The 21,996-nt window shown below is 43.6% G+C and overlaps 2 protein-coding genes across 2 annotated transcripts in view; one reads left to right on the forward strand and one right to left on the reverse strand.

The window, feature by feature from the left end:
- ATF7 (activating transcription factor 7) overlaps positions 1-21,996 on the reverse strand; it is a 135,322-nt gene that overhangs the window by 22,834 nt on the left and 90,492 nt on the right. The window contains exons 3-4 of the mRNA XM_049783652.1: positions 14,752-14,848; positions 6,437-6,584 (exon numbers count right to left, since the gene is read on the reverse strand). Coding sequence (XP_049639609.1) covers positions 6,437-6,584; positions 14,752-14,848 — 245 coding nt within the window. The remainder of the gene's footprint in view (positions 1-6,436; positions 6,585-14,751; positions 14,849-21,996) is intronic.
- LOC126022655 (40S ribosomal protein S15a-like) lies at positions 7,804-8,258 on the forward strand. Its single transcript, XM_049783632.1, has one exon. The coding sequence runs from the start codon at positions 7,809-7,811 to the stop codon at positions 8,163-8,165; it is 357 nt and encodes a 118-aa protein (XP_049639589.1). The 5' UTR covers positions 7,804-7,808; the 3' UTR covers positions 8,166-8,258.

Consider the following 21,996-nt stretch of genomic DNA (forward strand, 5'->3'; position numbering starts at 1 on the left):
CAAATTTTCTTGCCTGTAAGTAAGGAGTTTGGGTGAAATCTCCTAACATCCTCTGGAAACAATCTGACTGTTTTAGAGGAGGAAGAATGAGGGTGGAGAGGATGACCTTAGGAAGCTATAAATTAAACTTTACTATGTAAATTGAAGCCATTACGAGAAGACAATTCTGGGTTTACTGAAAAAATAAAACAATGGAGCTGGAGAGATATATAGTGGGTAGGATGTTTGCCTTACACGAGGCTAAGCTGGGTTCAATCCCTGGTACCCCAAATTGTCCTCTGAGCTCTGCTAGGAGTGATCCCTGAGCGAAGAGCCAGGGTAAGGCTTGCACACTACAGAAGTGATCTAAAAAATAAACAAAGATGTAAAAACGAATTCTGCCAGGTGAAGCCTAAATGACCTTTGGGTACTGATAGGGTGGCCCCCTGGGCCCAATCACTGAACCATGAGCGCTGAGTAACTCACCAGGAGCCAGGTTTCCTGAGCACTACTTAGGAACACCAACCCAAACAAATAAAAGTAGAATTACAAATACATGCAACTGAGTTCTGCACTCTCCTTTAGTTTTAGAAAGGCACCGTGAAAACAAGTTCATAGGAAGTTAAGTGTTTCAAAATATTTATCATGATCAGGACACTTTATCTTGCTTCCTTGCCATTTACAGTGAATGGGAAAATGTACAATGTATTGATTTGTCTATCTCCCTTTTGTTATATTTATTTATTTATTTATTTATTTATTTATTTATTTATTTATTTAATCTGTTTTTGAGGCATACCCAGCGGTGCTCAGGGTTTACTCCTGGCTCTGCGCTGAAAAATCATTCCTGGGGGCTGGAGCGATGGTGCAAGTGGTATGGCTTCTGTCTTGCCTGCACTAGCCTAGGATGAACCACAGTTTGATCCCCCGGTATCCCATATGGTCCCCCAAGCCAGGAATGATTTCTGAGCACATAGCCAGGAATAATCCCTGAGCATCACTGGGTGTGGCCCAAAAAACAAAAAAACAAACAAACAAACAAAAAAGAAATCACTCCTGGAAGATTCAGGGGAACATTTTGGACACTGGGAATTGAACCCAGGTCCATCCTGGGTTGGTCGTGTGCAAGGCAAATGCCCTACCACTGTGATATCTCTCCAGCCCCCCTACTGTCTTCCTTTTAGAAGAAAAAAGTGTCCCTGGAAATTCTTTGTCACTTTTTGTGTTTGGGCCACACCCAGCATTGCTAAAGGACATACTCCTGGCTTTGTGCTCAGGGATCACTGCTGGTGGGCTCCAGGGACCATATTTGGTGCAAGGGATTGAACCTGGATTGAACCATGCAAGGCAACTCTCTATACTACTACCTCAACCACCTTCCTTAATATTTCAATATTCTAATTTTTTATTTGTTTTGGGCTGTATCTGTTGTGTGCTTAGGAGTGAACCCTGGCAGTGTTTGGAGGACCATATGCGGTGCTGTCAAATTAGGTCATTATGCAAGGCAAGTGCTTTAACTTTCATACCATCTCTATAGTCTTTTTTTCTGGTGCTGGGGATGAATCCAGAGCTTTACACATCTGGGCATATGCTCTACTATTAAGCAACATCCCTGTTCCTCACTAGCCTGTCCATAATCTGATGAAACTCCATGCCTCTCTGCACCATGCACTGATGAAAGGTAAATGTATTAATATTTATGTGATTTTATGTTCTTTTTGTTTTTAGACCACACCTGGCAATGGCCAGGGATTACTCCTGGCTCTGCAATCAGAGATCACTCCTGGTGGTGCTTGGGGGAATCATTTGGGGTGCTAGAGGTCAGATCCAGGTTCGATATTGTTGGAAACAAATGTCCTACCCACTGTACTATTGTTCTGGCTCTGTTTATATGTCTTGAGATAGATATATTGAATTTTTTTCTGAATTATTATAAAAAACCAGGTCTGATTTTAGTGACTGAGGAAATAGGGCAATGGCTACTGCATGATCCCCCGCACTCTCAGAAATAACCTCAAAACCACTGAGTTGAGAACAACCCCAACACAGTTTGCTGTGACTCAAAAATAAAGAGTGATTAATAATCTAGAATTATTTTTGTTTGTTTTTGGGCCACACCCAATGGTGCTAACGGGTTACTCCTGGCTCTGTGCTCAGAAATTAATCCTGGCAGGTCATCCCCATTCCATACGGATGACAGGGATCAACTTTGAGTTGGCCATGTGCATGGCAAATGTCCTATCTGCTGGGCTATCACACTGCCCCCCACAATATCCTAGAATTCTAATTTTAGAATATATGTTGGCCTTCCCATTTACCCCAATTTCCTTATTCCACAAGGATTCTTTTTCTTTAGGGTTTCTTTTATTTGTTTTTGGGTCAGAAATGGTAGTGCATTGGGGCTTCTCTGGCTTTTTTTTTTTTTTTTTTGGTTTTTCGGGCCACACCCATTTGATGCTCAGGGGTTACCTTGCTTAGGGGACCATATGGGACGCCGGCTCGAACCGCGGTCCTTCCTTGGCTAGTGCTTGCAAGGCAGACACCTTACCTCTAGCCCTACCTCACCAGCCCCTTGGCTTACTTTTGATGGAACATGTTCTGGGGATGCTGGGGATCTACTCCAGGCTTCCTGCATAAAAACCTTGTGCTCAGTTTGATGATTTATTTCATAGGTTCTCATAGGTCCAAGAATTATTCCTCCTTGACTCTGTGTTTTTTTTGCTTTTTTGGGTCACATCCGGCAGTGCTCAGGGGTTACTCCTGGCTCTACGCCCAGAAATCGCTCCTGGCAGGCTCGGGGGACCATATGGGATGCCGGGATTTGAACCACCGTCCTTCTGCATGCAAGGCAAATGCCCTACCTCCATGCTATCTCTCTGGCCCCTTGACTCTGCTTCTTAAACTCTAGTTTTCTTCTTTGTCGTCTAGTTTTCTAAACTAAAAATTCTCTAGGGATTTAGATTATTAAAGTTCAAATCAGAATCATAGCATTTCAGTATATAAAGGGATTCCACATTTTACTCATCTTTACAGAAGTTTTTTTTTTTTTTTTTTTTTTTTTTTACTAAGGTGGCAACATAATTGATGACACTGTAGCTGCTTTCACTTACTGGTCTTACTTATTTCTCTGGGGTATATAGAATAAGTTTATTTCATATTATACATGAAAACTCTAAAAATATTTGAAGACTACAATTCTTTTTACATTAAAATCTCTTTTCCAGGGCCAGAATAACAGTACAGCCAATAGGGCATTTGTCTTATATGTGGCCAACCCGGGCTTGATCCTCAGTAGTCACCTGGATCCCTGACAGGAGTAATACTTGACTGCAGAGCTAAGAGTAACCCATGGAGCATTATAGGGCATGAGACCTGCCGCCCCCCCCCCCCCAAAATCTTTCCAAGAAAAATTTTCTAGATTTATTTCTTTTTATTTTTGTCTATTTGTTTTTGTTTTTGTGCCATCTTGCAACGTAAGTGCCTACTAAGTACTATTGCTCTACCCCTCAAATTTCTTTAAACAATACTGAAGTGACAAAATTTCTAGTTCTTTTGCCATACTGGCTGACCTCCACTGAAGACATAAGGTACGTATCTGCAGGGGGGGAAGGGGGGCTAAAGTTATAGTATAGCAAATAGGGCCTTTACCTTGCATGCAGCCAACCTGGGTTCAATCCCTGACATTCTATGATTCCCTGAATCCTTCCATGAGTGATCGCTGCACTCAGAGAAAGGTGTAAATCCTGAGTACCTCTGTTTGGCAAAACAAAACAAAAAAACCCTAAGCCAAACAAGAACATACTTTGGGGGCCAGAGAGATAGCACAGCGGTAGGGAGGGTATTTGCCCTACAGGGGGCCAACCCCAGACAGACTCTGGTTCAATTCCCATATAGTCCCCTGAGCCTGCCAGGGGCAATTTCTGAGTAAAGAGCCAGGAATAACCCTTGAGCACTGGTGGGTGTGACCCAAAAAACAAAACAAAACAAAAGGAAATAAAAGAATATACTTTGTTTTGGAGCCACACTTGGTCTTAGAATATATTTCTTTTTTTTTTTCTTTGGGTCACACCCGGCGTTGCTCAGGGGTTACTCCTGGCTGTCTGCTCAGAAATAGCTCCTGGCAGGCAGTGGGGGACGGACCATATGGGACACCGGGATTCAAACCAACCACCTTTGGTCCTGGATCAGCTGCCTGCAAGGCAAACACCGCTGTGCTCTCTCTCCAGGCCCAGAATATATATATATATATATATTTATTTTTTTTTTTTTTGTGGTTTTTGGGTCACACCCGGCAGTGCTCAGGAGTTATTCCTGGCTCCAGGCTCAGAAATTGCTCCTGGCAGGCACGGGGGACCATATGGGAGGCCGGGATTCAAACCGATGACCTCCTGCATGAAAGGCAAATGCCTTACCTCCATGCTATCTCTCCGGCCCCAGAATATATTTTTTTAAGTTTAATGTCTTAGTACAATTTGGGAGCCAGAAAGACAGTACAGAATTGCCTTACAAACAGCTGACCTGAGTTCAATATCCAGCAATGCATACGGTTCCCTGAGTTCCCTGAGAAGTGGCCCCAAAACAAAAAAGTACAACTTGACAAAAAAAGAAAAAGCAATCTGTATTATACCTTAAATTACAAGATCCTAGTAATTTATAATTTTTAAGAATGGAAATTTTTTGTTGTTTTTTTGGGTCACATCCGGTGACACTCAGGGTGACACTCCTGGCTATGCACTCAGAAAACGCTCCTGGCTTGGGGGACCATATGGAATGTTGGGAAATAATTTTGTTATAATGAATTTTTTTTTTTTTTTTTTTTGGTTTTTGGATCACACCCTGCAGCGCTCAGGGGTTACTCCTGGCTCTATGCTCAGAAATCGCTCCTGGCAGGCTTGGGGGACCATATGGGATGCCGGGATTTGAACCACCGTCCTTCCGCATGGAAAGCAATTGCCTTACCTCCATGCTATCTCTCCGGTCCCTGTTATAATGATTTTTAATAATAAAATTTGTCAAAGGACTGTGACTGAATGATGTTCCTATTAATATGAAGGCATAGCCATTGACTAAGTCTTCACTTTTTTTGTTTGTTTTTTTGGGCCATATTGGAGGCTCTCATGGGTTACCCCTGGTTCTGTGTTCAGAAATTGCTCCAGGCTAAGGGGACCATGTGGGATGCTGGGGATCCAACCTGGGTCTGTCCTGGGTCAGCCTCATGCAAGACAAATGCCCTAACACTGTGCTACCACTCTGGTCCATCTGGTTTCACTATTGAGAACTCTCCCATTTCTCACTTTGAGACTAAAAAAAAATTAGCATGACATTTACCTAAAATAAAAAAATCAAATTTGGAGCCAGAGAAATAGCATAGCAGTAGGGTGTTTGCCTTGCATGTGGCCAATCCAGGACAGACCTTGGTTCAATTCCCAGTGTCCCATATGGTCCCGAGCGAGGAACAATTTCTGAGTACATAGCCAGGAGTAACCCCTGAGCATCACAGGGTATAGCCCCTGCCAAAAAATCAAATTTATAATTTGATTAATTGATCATAATTTATTTTTATTTATTTATTTTCTTTTTTGGGTCACACCCGGCAGCGCTCAGGGGTCACTCCTAGCTCTACACTGGCAGGCACGGGGGACCATATGGGATGCCAGGGTTTGAACCACCATCCTTCTGGACACAAGGCAAATACCTTACCTCCATGCTATCTCTCCGGCTCCAATTGATCATAATTTGATTAAAACATCCAATGGCACACGAGGGAGTCACATGATACTGTGGTTGAATCTAGGTCCTCACACATACACATGTATGGGATATGCTCTGTTAAACTACATTCTGGCCTTCAAAACAGATCTTTTTTGTGCTTTTTTGTGTGTTTGTTTGTTTTGGGCCACATCTAACAGTGACTCAAAAGCAAAATCTTTTATTTACTCTCTTATTTTGACTCCTTAGTCTGTGCTTAGAGGTCAGGGAACCATAAAATACCAGGTATCAAACCAGGGTTGGCCACATGCAAGTGCCGTATCCCTATACTATCACTCTGGTCTCAGATAACTTAAAAATACAGATTACTTGTCTGAGAATGTGGCTCAGAGGTAGATAACTTAACCTACATATGTGAAGCCCTGGGTTTTTTCAAGGTACCAATCAGTTGCCTGAGTACTACAAGGAGTGACTCAGCACTGAATTGGAGGGTAGGGGTCCTACAACAGGGGTATGGTCCCCAAACAAAAAATATATTACTTAACTAGTGCTCCACTAGAAGGACAAGAAGACTGACTCTTGACGAAATCAAACTTGTGCTTACCCATCACCTGGATTCCCTAAAGGCCTAGTAGGATTAGTGGCTATTATTACCTGGCTTGACAGAAGTAAGCCCATCATTTATGTTTTAATAAAGTAAGTAACTTATCCCAGGACACAATGAAAATGGCCTAGATCTGACCATCACCAGTTTTTCAGCAAAAATCTGCCTCTTGCCTTCTTTTCCTCCTCATCTGAAGCTTTCTTGAATTCATGTTCAAAGGAGCTAGCTAGTTCATTGAAGAGCCCCACTTCCTCACAGTTCTTCAGGAATCTAGTCGGAGTAGGAGTTTGATCTGTAGACATGAAAAGAAAACTATTTTAGTTCAAACTGAACTTGAAACTTGAAAGCACAGAGAGAACATATTTTTATTCTTCTGTTTGGAGATTACAGGTTCAATTTGCTTCGAGGTAGCTCCAGAAAGTAAAGGCTAGCACTAGGCCAGTAGAGGGTGTCTGTGCCATGTTTCCTCAAGGCCAGAGAGGGAAGACAGAAGAGTGTTCTCTCAGGCAGATTTTACCTCTCTTTATCCCCAAACAAAACCAAACCACCCAGTGGGAAGGAGTTTGTGAAATCTTCAAATTTGAAAATCTCGTATACTGAAGTGATATATTCTCTTGAAGCTTACTTCCTGCTATGTCTGTGGAGAGTAGGCATAAGCAGGTACCTGTTAAAATCTGATGAAACTGAGGATCAGATGGTCGAGGAAGCTTGCTAAAGCTACTAAATAAGAATTGGAGTCTTGTCTTTCAGAAGTCATTGAGGTAAGGGTCTGCCACCTTCTGAAAGCATTACAGGAAAATATAGAGGCTGGGGTATAAGACAGTAAGATTCTGAGCTGGAAAAAGAAACTGCGAACAATAGAGCTTATTTGACAGAGACCTGAGCTCAGAGCGAATTCTGGAAAGCAGAATTTAGATTTGTTAGCCAAAATAGCCTCTTATTGGCTGCTCAAATCTTTCTTTAATATAGCGTGTCTCCCTTTGGGAAAAGAAAGGCTTCTGGGTAATTCACAGGGACTTGTCAAACAACTTCAATTTTGAATTTCAGTTTCTCCCTCTCCTATTCTGCTTTCCTAGTTTTCTCTTTTAGTTGGATCTTGTTCCTTGATCTTAAATCTATTTCTATTATGTTGGTTTTCCTTGACATGCTGGCCAACCTCAGAGATTCATCTCATACCTCAAATGACTAGACAAAATGACACAAATATAATGATGTCCAAGTGGTATTTTAAGGAGTGAGGCCTGGAGTTAAAATCAGAGTGATGGCGCAGCGGTAGGGCGTTTGCCTCACACGTGGCTGACCCAGGATGGACCTCAGTTCGATCCCTGGCATCCCATATGGTCCCCTGAGCCAGGAGCAATGCAGAGCCAGGAATAACCCCTGAGCATCAACAGGTGTGGCCCCAAAACAAAAAACAACAACAAAAAATATCACATTTTCTAGCAGGAATGCTTCTCTGGGATTTTCCATAGAAATGCAATTTAACCTCTTTCTGCCATCTTTCTGTGCCACCACCATGGTGCGCATGAACGTGCTGGCCGATGCCCTCAAGAGCATCAACAATGCCGAGAAGCAAGGCAACTGCCAGGTGCTCATCATCAGGCCGTGCTCCAAGGTCATTGTGAGGTTCCTGACAGTGATGATGAAGCATGGTTACATTGGTGAATTTGAAATCATCGACGATCACAGAGCTGGGAAAATTGTCGTGGACCTAACAGGCAAGCTGAACAAGTGTGGTGTGATCAGCCCCAGATTTGACGTGCAGCTCAAAGATCTAGAGAAGTGGCAGAACAATCTATTCCCGTCCCGTCAGTTCGGTTTCATTGTACTGACAACCTCAGCTGGCATCACGGACCATGAAGAAGCGAGATGAAAACACACAGGAGAGAAAATCCTGGGATTCTTTTTCTAGGGATGTAATTCCTGAGTCAAGAAAAAGCCTCTATGAAAAAAAAAAAAAAAGAAATGCAATTTAAAAAACAGACAAAATCTCTTCTGAATCAGTGTGTTTGGAAAAATTACCACTACCTCAAAAATAGTTTTAAAAGGTTCTTTGGTAGCTTTGGTTGGCTGAAGATGAAGCCACTTTCTCTGGGTCTCTGGGTGAGTAAAGGCAAAAATCACCCTTTAAGCTTACGAAGAATTTTAGTCAAGGAAAACAAAACAAAACAAACAAACAAACAAACAAACAAAAAAATCAGAGCACAAGTGGAACAGGATGGGCCAACTCAGGGCATGAATATGGCATGGCAGAAAGCAGCCTATTGGATTTCTGATTTTTTTTTGTTTTTTGGGCCATACCCAGCAGCGATCAGGAGTTACTCCTGGCTCTCTGCTCAGAAATCGATCCTGGCAGGCTCGGGGGATCATATGAGGTGCCGGAATTCGAACCATCATCCTTCTGCATGCAAGGCAAATGCCCTACCTCCAAGCTATCATTCCGCCCCATGGATTTCTGATTTTATGGTTTTTGGGCCACACCTGGCGGTGCTCAGGGGTTACTACTCCTGGCTATCTGCTCAGAAATAGCTCCTGGCAGGCACGGGGGACCATATGGGACACCGGGATTCGAACCAACCACCTTAGGTCTTGGATCGGCTGCTGCAAGGCAAACAATGCTGTGCTATCTCTCCAGGCCAAGATTTCTGATTTTAGGCTCACAAAAAACTTCTCCCATTCCTGAGCAAACAGTAGAAGCCTGAAAATGTATAAGAAAATCCTTAGGGGCCGGAGAGATAGCACAGCGGTAAGGCATTTGCCTTAGATGCAGAAGGATGGTGGTTTGAATCCCAGCATCCCATAAGGTTCCCCGAGTCTGCCAGGAGCGATTTCTGAGCATAGACCTAGGAGTAACCCCTGAGCGCTGCTGGGTGTGACCCAAAAAAAAAAAAGAAAAGAAAAGAAAAGAAAAGAAAACCCTTAGCTTTCTGCTGCAATGATTCTAAAAAAATCAGCAATGTCTACTGAATACTTTCTGGGTGCTTGGGTGCTACATGCGTACACTTGTATGGGCATGTGGGAGAGGAGAAGCATAGGAGTACAGGTACTTTGCCAGAGGTCCATAGTATATACTACAGGTACATAACCATAAGCTATGGCTCTTGGTTTACAGAATTAAAGACCATTTTCTTGTTAAGGAAATAGAGTAAATATGAAAAAATAAATAGCATTATAGTGTAGGAAAAAATAGGAGCCACATTCAGTATAAAGTAAAATTGTTGTACAAATTAAATGAAGGTAACTTAATAATAGTTACAGAAAGCTTCAAGAAGTAGAATTTGAGCTGGGCATTAAATAGTAGCGAGAAGAAATATATGGAAGAGCGAGACAGGTGAAAGCATAGAGAGGCAGATGCATGCATACCATGTATACAGATGAGGAGAAAAAGGCAAGTCTAGGTCAAAGAAAATCATGATGGATGGATACCATGGAGCTAGATTATGAAAAGTCTTAAAATTCAAGTCTTAATAGCCTAACAATAAGGTAAAATGTAAAGACACTGACAGATTTTGAGACGAGGAGAACTTAAGGAAGACTTCCATTTTTTAAATTTTTTTAAATTTTTTTATTTATTTATTTTTTTGGTTTTTGGGCCACACCCGGTAATGCTCAGGGGTTACTCTGCTCCTGGCTTGGGGGACCATATGGGACACCGGGGGATTGATCCACGGTCCGTCCTAGGCTAGCGCAGGCACCTTACCTTTAGCGCCACCGCCCAGCTCAAGACTTCCATTTTCAATAAAATGAAAGATGAAATAGAATGAGACTAGGCAAGAAGGTCAACTAGGAGAGTCTGGGGAAATCCAAGCATACTGAGAGTAGTGGTAGAAAGAATAAGAAGATATAGGACAGAGAGAATTTGCAAAAATAATAAACTTATCATCAATATTTTACAACTACTGATATTGACTAATAGAAAGGAGATGATTTAGGGGAAATGAAGTTAAGTTCAGTTAACAAAAAGATTCCAGTGAAAATATCCTGCCAAAAAAAGTGTTCAATAACCGGTTGGAATTGGACTAAAAAGATAGTACATTGGGCAAAGCATTTGTCTTGCCTGTGGTTGACCTGAGCTCAGTCCCCAGTATTGCATATGGTCTCCGGAGCATCGCCAAGACTGATTCTTGGCACAGAGCCAGGAGTGAATCCTGAACAACGGGTGTGGCTCAATAAAACAAAACAAAAAACAAGAAGTTGACATAAGGCATGAGAGATAGCTCAATAGGCTGGAGCACATGCTTTGCAGGAAGCTTAAGTTCAACCCCTGGCACTACATAAGTCTTGAAACCTCTCCTGGAACAAGTCCCCCAAAATCCAGAACGTTGAAAATATATGTGACAGTTGTTTTTTTGTTTGTTTTTAGGCCACCTAATATTGCTCAGAGGTTACTCCTGGCTCTGTGCTCAGGAATCACTCCTGGTAGGCTAAGTGGATTCTATGGGATGCTGGGGATCAAACCTGAGTTGGCCACATTCAATGGAAAAAACGCTACCTGTTGTGCTATTACTCTGGCCTCGAGATAGTAGTTTTTAATTTAAGGATGTGATAATTACCAGTCTATATAAGGTAGCTGAGCCATGTCTAATTAAGATGAATATTCCAAAACAGAAAGCCAAGGGTCTACAAAGCTCATTTCTAATATTTTTACTGCCTCAGTCCCAACCTTTACTTCCCCCCATCCTCCCATGTAGGTGCAGCTAATGACAGCTCACCACATAGAATGATAAGTGCAGTTAGAGATATAACTACACTGAAAACTATCATAACAATGTGAATGAATGAGGGAAAAAGAAAGCCTGTCTTGAGTACAGGTGTGGGTGGGGTGGGGAGCAGGTGGATCTGGGAAATTGGTGGTGGGAATCCTGCACTGGTGAAGGGGGGTGCTCTTTATATGACTGTAATCATACAACTACAATTATATTTGTAATCACGGTGTTTAAATAAAGATAATTAAAAAAAAAAGAAATTACTCGGGGCCAGAGAGATAGCATGGAGGTAGGCCTTGCATGCAGAAGTGCAGTGGATTGAATTCCGGCATCCCATATGGTCCCCTGAGCTTGCTGGGGGTGACTTCTGAGCATAGAGCCAATAGTAACCCCTGAGTGCTGTCGGGTGTGACCCAAAACCTAAAAACAAACAAACTAGGGCCCGGGAGATAGCACAACGGTGTTTGCCTTGCAAGCAGCCAATCCAGGACCTAAGGTGGTTGGTTCGAATCCCGGTGTCCCATATGGTCCCCCGTGCCTGCCAGGAGCTATTTCTGAGCAGACAGCCAGGAGTAACCCCTGAGCACCACCGGGTGTGGCCCAAAAACCAACCAAACAAACAAACAAACAAACTAACAAACAAATTACTCTTGGAGGGTTCGGGGGACCATATGGAATTCCAGGTATTGAATCTGTGTCAGCTGTGTGCAAGACAAATGCCCTACCTATTAAGCTATCGCTCCAGTCCTCAACTTTGATAATTTTACTCTAAATGTACCTCTTTCAATAAACTTTCTCTAGTTAATAACAGTTAAAATTAATTTTCTTAGTATTAGTCAAAATTTTTGTGGAGGAATTTGGGCCACACCCAGTAGTGCTCAGGACTTCACTTCTGGCTCTGTGCTCAGGAATCACTCCTGGTGATGCTCAGGGAACCATGTGGGGTGGCAGGGATTAAATTCAGGTTGGGGGGCCCGGAGAGATAGCACAGTGACGTTTGCCTTGCAAGCAGCCAATCCAGGACCAAAGGTGGTTGGTTCGAATCCCAGTGTCCCATATGGTCCCCTGTGCCTGCCAGGAGCTATTTCTGAGCAGACAGCCAGGAGTAACCCCTGAGCATCGCCGGGTGTGGCCCAAAAACAAAAAACAAAAAACAAGAAAATAAATTCAGGTTGGCTGTGTACAAAGCAATTCTATCTGCTGTACTAAGAATCTGCTCCCTGTATTACTCACTTGTACTTGTACTTGACTATACCTATTGTATTTCACGTACATATGCTTTAGTAAGTGAATTATGTTCTTTCCTAAAACTTTTCCCAGATTTTCCTTTCTTTTTATTTCTTCAAGCTTCCTACGCCTCCTAGGGGTCCCCATCAGGGTATACCTGAAAGGTAGTACACAGAGGCCATGCAGTGCCTGTGATAGAATCCAGGGCTGTATGCATACCAGGTATGAGCTCTAATCCTTTAAACTATCTTCCTGAATTCTTTGTAGATTTTCGTTTTTCTTTTTTTTTTTTTTGGCTGGGTGCTGGTGGCCCCTTTTTATTATTATTGTTAGATATATCTAAGAAGCCAGTTGCTTGCTTTAAGACTTTCTTCAGGCCCGGAGAGATAGCATAGCGGTGTTTGCCTTGCAAGCAGCTGATCCAGGACCAAAGGTGGTTGGTTCGAATCCCGGTGTCCCATATGGTCCCCTGTGCCTGCCAGGAGCTATTTCTGAGCAGACAGCCAGGAGTAACCCCTGAGCATCGCCGGGTGTGGCCCAAAAACCAAAAAGAAAAAAAAAAAAAAGATAAAAAGACTTTCTTCAGACAATAGCAGCTGGGCACACAGGGTTGTGCTTGGGGAAGCTCAGAATTCACTTCCAGCACTGCTTGGGAGACAACAGAAAGCTGTGGTCCAGCCTTTTGAGATATCTCCCTGGCAACCTCCCCTCCCGACCTAGGTTTTCTTTTTTGTTGTTGTTTTTTGTTTTGTTTTGGGGTCACACCCAGTGTCGCTCAGGAGTTATTCCTGTCTCCGTACTGAGAAATTGTTCCTGGCAGGCTCAGGGACCATATGGGATACTGGGATTTGAACCGCTGCCCATCCTGATCGGCTGCTTGCAAGGGAAACACCCTACTTCTGTGCTATCTCTCCGGACCCCCCACCTAAGTATTTTTGTTGTTGTTATTTTTGGGTCAAACTCAGTGGCACTTACGGGTTTCTCCTGGCTCAACACTCAGAAATCACTCTTTGCAGGCATGGGGGAACCATATGGGATGCCAGGATTTGAACCACCATCTGTCCTTGGTCAGCTGCGTGCAAGACATATACCCTGCTGCTGTGCTATCTCTCTGGCCCCACCACCGAGGTTTTCTTAAGTACATTAATGACAGTGTTTCCACTCAAAGTAATTGCAACCTAAAAGCTCCTAACAATATATCTTATATATGTAGTAGATATTAAATAAATATTTTCTGGATTTATAAGGAATGAGAGATATCTGAGAGAAGTGCTTTTTTTCATGTACAGAAGTATGGAGAATAGTTTCTCCTCACTATTTATTGAATGGTATTCTGGCTGTAAGTCTTAGAGAACTGTGTCTTCCTGATCTATTTATTTATTTATTTATTTATTTATTTGGATTTTGGGTCACATCCGGCAGCACTCAGGAGTTACTCCTGGCTCTACCCTCAGAAATCGCTCCTGGCAGGCTTGGGGGAACATATGGGATGCCGGGATTCAAACCACCATTCTTCCACATACAAGGCAAACACCCTACCTCCATGCTAATCCTCTGGCCCCATTACCTGATTTATTAATTGAAATAATAACTACCAATTAAATCTCCAATTGATTAAATATTAAAATAAGCTTGCATACCCCAGCGAAGTTAGAATTCGTATGGATCAGTAGAAAAAGCTGACATTGTTACTGTAAAGAAATACAGAACTGAAGGTACTTGAATTGCTCATGGCTGACCCGGGTTCAATCACTGGCACTGACTGTATATGGTCCCCCAGCACGCCAGCAGTAACCCCTGGGGCAGAGCCAGAAGTAAGTTCTGATCTCCATAGTGCGGCCTCCCCCAAAAACCGAACAAAAAAATCAATAAAAGAAAAAAAAAAGGCCACTTTGGTTGGTGTATCTAGCGTAAAATGGCATAACAGCATTGCTGCATATTTTTGAGCAGTTGATGAGAACATTCCCTTGAGAACAGCATATGTAAGCAAAACAATTTCTAAAACAACTGGTGAGAGGTTCCAGCTCACCCAAATGGCTTAGAAAAGTCTTGTTTGAGCTTAGTGTCAGGATTCACAAGGGAAGCTGAATTTACGAACTGACAATCTGTCAACTGGGGGAAAAACTGACACCGGGTGGAAGAGAATCAGACAGACTAGGTCAGCTTTCTTCCCTTCTTTTGTTTACCTATTTACTGTAGACAGGGATAAATATCGAAGGCAGTGCTTTTGTAAATCTTCCAATGTCTTAATAAAAAGAAGGCAAGGAGGGAATTGACTAAAAAGAGCTAACAGGAAATCTCAGTACACCTACCCTCAAAAACTGCAGAACACAATCTTCTATTAAAAACAGTGGAGGGCACAATAGATTGGGGAGTTTTTAGTGTTCTGTTTTCCTGATGAAATGCAGATCACGTCAGGGCTCTTAATGGGAGAAGGGGAGTACAGCTCCCAGTACATCTGGTCCCTGGTATTAATCTTAACTGTCTGGTGATATCAAGGCACGTGGCTTCTGGGGCAGCAAATACCTGCAATGATGACTGAATCGGTTCGGGCTGGGCCAAATTTCAATGTCATCTCATGCTTGTGTTTATGAACTGCCAGGTGGTCCTCGTTTGTAAATCTCTGAAACGAAATAGAAATGGAGATTTGGAAAAAAAGTATTCAATGCCCCCTTTAAATATCCCGTCAAACAGTCTATAATAAGAACGGTCTCTGGAAAAAGAGATTCAGAAGGGGAACAGAAGGGAGAAAACAATGAAAATGATGGAAAAGAAGAGATAGTTTAAAAAAAGAAAACGAGGAAGGGGAAAATAGTATTAGAAAAGCAGGGAGGAGAGGGGAAGAGAAAGACCAGACCACCAACTGTTCTGTAAAATCAGGTCCAAGTGAGAGAAACCGACAGATTGTTGGTGAAAAGCAGTCTGGGCAGGAGGCTCCAAATGAAAACAAAACAAAACACAAAAAAACCAGTAAGGCAAACTTTAGACTCCAAGGGGAAAATAATTTTTAATAATAATGATAATAAAAAAGAGAGGAAAAGAGAAAGCCTGGGCACTCAGTGGTCATCACAGGAACAGGAAATCCAGAACGAAGCTCTCCATGGTAGGGCTGAAGTGGACTATTTATGAGGGGGCTAACAGGGAGATAAATTATGCAGGATTAGGAGAACCATTTAACTTCCTGGCCTCCACAGTGCTACAGCAGGCGCCTGCCCAGCTATTTGGCTCAGAGTTTTAATGACCCAGGATGGAGCTGTAGAGGACAGAGGCCCAATGGCCAGCAGTAATGACACATGCCAGCCCCATCGGCCAAATGCTATCTCCCCTCATCGGCAACCCGCCTGGGCTCCATCAGCCATAAAGGGACCGGTGCAGTGTTTCTGGTTGTATAATTGTAGAGTAAAAACTCAAGCAAAAATCTTTGTGAGGGTAGGGAAAGCCTGTAGTGAGGATGAAGGAAGGGATAAAGGAGATGGTGAGAGTTTATTTACTTAGGGACTTCGGTGAAAAAACAATGAAAAGGTGAGGCTGAATCTGCCTTAGTTTATGACTACGTAAGGCAGGGTTACCGGACAATAACTCATTCTCATACCCCTTCTTTAGAAGGGGAAGGGGAAGAGAACAGATGAACAGCAGTAATTCAAAAGAACGATTTAACTCCGCCCCCTCCCAATTCCCATTGAGGCTGGCTGGCCATGTTCCTTCATTACAACACGCCTTTGACACAGTAACAGCTTGGATGCTGCAGTTTTCCCACAGCTCTTTCACCAAGTCTCTAAAATGTGGCTCCATTTGGCTTTTTGTTTCTAAAATTAATGATGGGTTAGACTCCTATTCTAGTAAGGCAGTCTAGTCCCCTCTTCATTAGATGCTTTCCATATACCCTTAACCCTTTTCCCACAGTTCTTCTATTTATTTATTAAAGTTGTTTTTGCTTTGGGGGCCACACCTGGCAGTGCTCAGGACTTACTCCTGACTCCGCACTCAGGGATCACTCCTGACAGGCTCAGGGGGTAAGAAGGGGTGCCACGGATTGAACCAGGGTTGGCCGCACATAAGGCAAGTCCTCTATCCACTGTACTATTTCTCTGGCCCTCTATAGTTCTTAAAAATTTTGGAGTCAGGGACCGGAGAGATAGCACAGCGGTAGGGCATTTGCCTTGCACGCAGCCGACCACAGATGGACGGTGGTTCGAATCCCAGCATCCCATATGGTCCCCTGAGCCTGCCAGGAGCGATTTCTGAGCACAGAGCCAGGAGGAACCCCTGAGCGCTGCCGGCTGTGACCTAAAAACTAAACAAACAGACAAACAAAAACAAACTTTGGAGTCATACCCTTCTGTAATAGGGGACCACTTCCAGCAGTGTTTAAGAGTTCATAAAGCTCTGGGGATCAATCCCAGGCCTTTTACATGCAAGGCATAAACTCACTCCTGGACCCTCCATAGTTCTTAACTATAAATCAAATAGGAATTGGTTATTCCAGTTCCTATCCAGTCAAGAAAACTACACCAAATTGTACTTTACCTTAAAGTAGCTTTCCTTAAATTTGTTAAATTTGTTCTGCTTCCTTTCACAACTAAGGATAGCTAAGGGTCTAAAATTCTTCTAGACCAGTTGGATAGGCCTGAGGGCACAGAAAAATTTTAACTGAAAGTCTGAATAGCCAAGAAGTTAAAAAAACAAACAGACAACCACCTGGGATGTGGCTCAGTCAGAGTCTTACAAGTGGGAGGATACAAGGTTGATCTCTGGCACTGGCCCACATTGCTGAGTGTAATCCTGGTACACAGCCTGCAAACACACTAGTCAGGGTACAACCCTTGGGACACTGCTACAGTAATAAAGGAAGGGAAAGGGGAGGGGGAAAGAAGAGTGTCTCAGTGATTTTCTTTATTGATGGTTGACACTGGACATCAACCTTTCCTTCTTTTCCTTAGTGGGGGGGTGGTGGTGGTGGCCACATTTGGCTATTGCAAGGCCAGCACTCTATCCACTGTACCATCTCTCCAACCCCCTAACCCTATAATTAAGATAAACTTCTCTTGTTTTTTTTTTTTTTTTTTTTTTTTTTTGCCAACACCTGGTGGTGCTTAGGGGTTACTCCTGGCTGTCTGCTCAGAAATAGCTCCTGGCAGGCACGGGGGACCATATGGGACACCTGGATCGGCTGCTTGCAAGGCAAACGCCGCTGTGCTATCTCTCCGGGCCCAAACTTCTCTTGTTTTAAGAAGAGTAGACTGGGGTAAGGAAATTTTTAGGAAGTCAGCCCCAAATGTCTAAACTATGGAAACAATTCTAGGAACTTAGTGTATATTTTTGGTAGTGTATAAAAGTCTTTTTGCTGTTGTTGTTTAGGCCACACCCTGTGGCACTCAGGGGTTAATCCTGCCTCTTTGTTCAGAAAGTGCTCCTTACAGGCTCGGGGGACCATATGGGATGCCGGGGATTGAACCCGTGTCTGTCCTGGGTCAGCAGTGTGCAAGGCAAACACCCTACCACTGAGCTACCACTCTGGCCCCTGTAAGACTTTTATGCACATGCCTACCCACTTCTTCAAAGTTTCTGGGTTTGGCAGTTTTATGAAGAGAATAGGCTTCTTTTCTTCTTTTCCTATAGTGGTGATATTTAGGATTTTTTTTTGTTTGTTTTTGTTTTTGGGCCACAACCGGTGACATTCAGGGGTTACTCCTGGCTATGAGCTCAGAAATCGCGCTTGGCTTGGGGGACCATATGGGACGCCTCGGATCGAACCGCAGTCCATCCTAGGCTAGCGCAGGCAAGGCAGGCACCTTACCTCTAGCACCACCAGGCTGGCCCCTATTTAGGAATATTTTAATGAAAAAAGTAGTATGAAAAAGTAATTATAAATCTGAGAAACCGGGGCCGGGAAGGTGGCGCTAGAGGTAAGGTGTCTGCCTTACAAGCGCTAGCCAAGGAACGGACCACGGTTCGATCCCCCGGCGTCCCATATGGTCCCCCCAAGCCAGGGGCGATTTCTGAGCATAGCCAGGAGTAACCCCTGAGCGTCAAACGGGTGTGGCCTAAAAACAAAACAAAACAAAAAAAATCTGAGAAACCGGGCCCAGAGAGATAAGATAGCACAGTGACGTTTGCCTTGCAAGCAGCCGATCCAGGACCAAAGGTGGTTGGTTCGAATCCCGGTGTCCCATATGGTCCCCCAGTGTCCCATATGGTCCCCTGTGCCTTCCAGAAGCTATTTCTGAGCAGACAGCCAGGAGTAACCCCTGAGTACCGCCGGGTGTGGCCCAAAAACAAAAACAACAAAAAATAAATAAATCTGAGAAACCACTGGGAGCAAGTTTTGGAATGTAGTGACACGGGGGCTGAGTGGGTCAAAGAGAAGATCCTCAGGTCTTGATTAGACTTCTCAGCCTCATTACAATGTTTCAATTTCCTTTATTTTTTTTTTATTGTTATTTGGTTTTGGGGCCACACCCGGTGATGCTCAGGGGTTACTCCTGGCTGTCTGCTCAGAAATAGCTCCTGGCAGGCATGGGGGACCATGTGGGACACCGGGATTCGAACCAACCACCTTTGGTCCTGGATCGGCTGCTTGCAAGGCAAACGCCGCTGTGCTAGCTCTCCGGGCCCAATGTTTCAATTTCCAATGCATCAAGGGATCATTTATATTTGCGAATGTAGTAAAGGGAGAAAGGAAAAAACTTAACACACCCACACATACCTCAAAGTCATAATTTGCATTTGTACTTAATAAACCCTCCATTCCATCCCTTGACTTCAAGATGCTGCTGTTTACTAGGTGAGTCACATCCTGCTTTGAATGCTTTATGGCTCTTGAATGAATCATTTCAAATTACAGGATTGTTCAACAAATAAATACAACCAGAGCAGTGGCAACTTACATGCTTCATGTGTGAGCAAAGTAATTTAGAGAGGAAAAGAAAGAAAAGGAAATGTCTTCCCAAAATATACCAAGAAAAAAATTTGTCAGGGGAGTAAATAAGGATAAACTAAAGGATAGGGTAACCCATCACAGTGTACATAAGATTAATTCCTGCGTGGATTGATAGATTTTCTATTTGGGGAAGTCAGAGAAGATTCTGGCAGCTGACCTAAATGAGTCCATTATAAAAGGAATATTGATAACAGAGACATTTGACAGCTGGGCTAGCAGTAGTCTAGGAACATATAATATCTTCAAGAATAAAGATTCTGAGGGGCTCGGAGAGATAGCACAGCGGTGTTTGCCTTGCAAGCAGCCGATCCAGGACCAAAGGTGGTTGGTTCAAATCCCGGTGTCCCATATGGTCCCCTGTGCCTGCCAGGAGCTATTTCTGAGCAGACAGCCAGGAGTAACCCCTGAGCAATGCCGGGTGTGACCCAAAAACCAAAAAAAAAAAAAAAAAAAAAAGAAGATTCTGAAAGGGCCCGGAGAGATAGCACAGCAGCATTTGCCTTGCAAGCAGCCGATCCAGGACCAAAGGTGATTGGTTCAAATCCCGGTGTCCCACATGGTCCCCTGTGCCTGCCAGAAGCTATTTCTGAGCAGACAGCCAGAAGTAACCCCTGGGCACTGCCGGGTGTGAACCAAAAACCAAAAAAAAAAAAAAAAAAGATTCTGAAGCTGGAGAGATAAATAGCACAGCGGTAGGGCATTTGCCTTACATGCAGCTGATTCAAACAGAAAGTGGTTCAAATCCCGGCATCCCACATGGTGCCTGCCAGGAGCAACTTCTGAGCGCAGAGCCAGAAGTAACCCCTGAAAGATGCCAGGTGTGACCCAAAAACCAAAACAACAACAACAAACAAAAAGAATAAAGATTCTGAAGGCTGGAGAGAGAGCACAGTAGTAGGACATTTGCCTTGCACACGGCCAACCCACGACTTATGGTGGTTTGAATCCCAGCATCCCATAAGGTCCCCCGAGCCTGCCAGGAGTGATTTCTGAGTGCATAGCCTAGAGTAACCCCTGAGTGAAGCTGGGTGTAACCCAAAAAAACAAAAAACAAAAAAACAAACAAATGAGCCCGGAGAGGGCGTTTGCCTTGCAAGCAGTTGATCCAGGACCAAAGGTGGTTGGTTCAAATCCCCGTGTCCCATATGGTCCCACGTGCCTGCCAGGAGTCATTTCTGAGCAGACAGCCAGGAGTAAATAAACCCTGAGCAACACCGGGTGTGGCCCAAAAACAAAAAAATACAAACAAAAAATAATAAAGATTCTGGAGGGTAGAGAGATAGAATAGCGGTAGGGCATTTGCCTTGCATGCAGCTGACCCAGGACCTACGGTGGTTCGATTCCTGACATCCCTTGTGGTTCCCCGAGGGAGTGACCCCTGAGCATTGTCAGGTGTGACCCAAAAAACAAAAAAGAAATAAAAAGAATAAAGATTCGGGGCCAGAGAGCTAGCACAGAGGTAAGGCGTTTGCCTTTCATGAGAAGGACAGTGGTTCGAATCCTGGCATCCCATATGGTTCCCTGTTCCTGCCAGGGGCGATTTCTGAGCATAGAGCCAGGAATAACCCCTGAGCGCTGCCAGGTGTGACCCAAAATCAAAAACAAACAAACAAACAAACAAAGAATAAAGATTCTAGCTGGTGGGGCCAGAGTGATAGCAGAGCAGGTAGGGTGTTTGCCTTGCATGTGGCTGACCTGGATTCCATATCTGACATCCCATATGGTGGGACCCCAATCCTGCCAGGAGTAACTCTTGTTGCTTCTGGGTGTGGTCTCCCAAAAACAAAAACAAAACAAAAGATGCTAGCTGGAGTAATAGCACATTGGGTGAGGTGTTTTGTCTTGTGGTTGACAGAATTCAATCCCAAGCACCACATATGGTCCCCAAGCCCTGCCAAGAGTGATCTCTGAGTGCAGAGTCTGGAGTAATTCCTATGCATTACCAGATGTGGTCCAGAAATAAACAAGCAAAGAATTAGAATCCTGGGGGCAAGAGAGCTAGAACAGGTTTAAGACCCATGATTTTCAGTCCCCAGCAACACCTAATAAGTCCCAATCCCATCATAAGGATCTTTTTGTTCATGGAAGTATCCCAAGTACCAAGGAATAATTAGTCTCATATGTAATATTACACAATTAATAAATGTTTTCCAGATAAATGCAAAATTAACTTAAGAGAGCATAACAATTAAAATGCTGAAAGTATCCTCAACTTACAAAACAGTATTGCTTATATGCATGAAGGTGATAGGTTCATCATTCATATACAAAATAATAGCGTGTGTGTGTGTGTGTGTGTGTGTGTGTGTGTGTGTGTGTGAAAGGTAGATAACACAGCAGGTAGGGTGCTTGCCTTGCATGCAGCCACCGAAGGTTAGGTTCCCAGCACCCTAAATGGTTCTCCAAGCCTTACTAGGAGTGATACCTGAGTTCAGAGCAGGAATAGGCCCTGAGCACTGTCAGGTGTGACCCCCAAACCAAACCAAAAAAAGAGGTGATATTTTAAATATCATCTCTTTCCTGTGGAACTAAAAGCTGGGTCCATTCTTTTTTTTTCTTTTCTTTTTGCAGTTTTTGGGTCACACCTGGCAGCACTCAGGGGTTTACTCCTGGCTCTATGCTCAGAAATTGCTCCTGGTGGCTCAGGGGACCATATGGGATGCTGGGATTCAAATCACCAACCTTCTGCATACAAGGCATACCTTACCTCCAGGCTATCTCTCCGACCCCGAGGCTGGGTCCATTCAAGAAGACTAGCCTAGTAGAGAGATTCCAAAAAAGAAATAGAATCTCAAAAATTAAAACAATAGGATAGGAAATGATAGTACAGC

This window comes from Suncus etruscus, chromosome 11 (genome assembly GCF_024139225.1).
Source record: "Suncus etruscus isolate mSunEtr1 chromosome 11, mSunEtr1.pri.cur, whole genome shotgun sequence".
In the NCBI taxonomy this organism is placed as follows: Eukaryota; Metazoa; Chordata; class Mammalia; order Eulipotyphla; family Soricidae; genus Suncus; species Suncus etruscus.

Excerpts from the sequence above, each read along its gene's own strand:
- LOC126022655 (XM_049783632.1), top strand. The coding sequence starts at position 7,809 with ATGGTGCGCATGAACGTGCTGGCCGATGCCCTCAAGAGCATCAACAAT.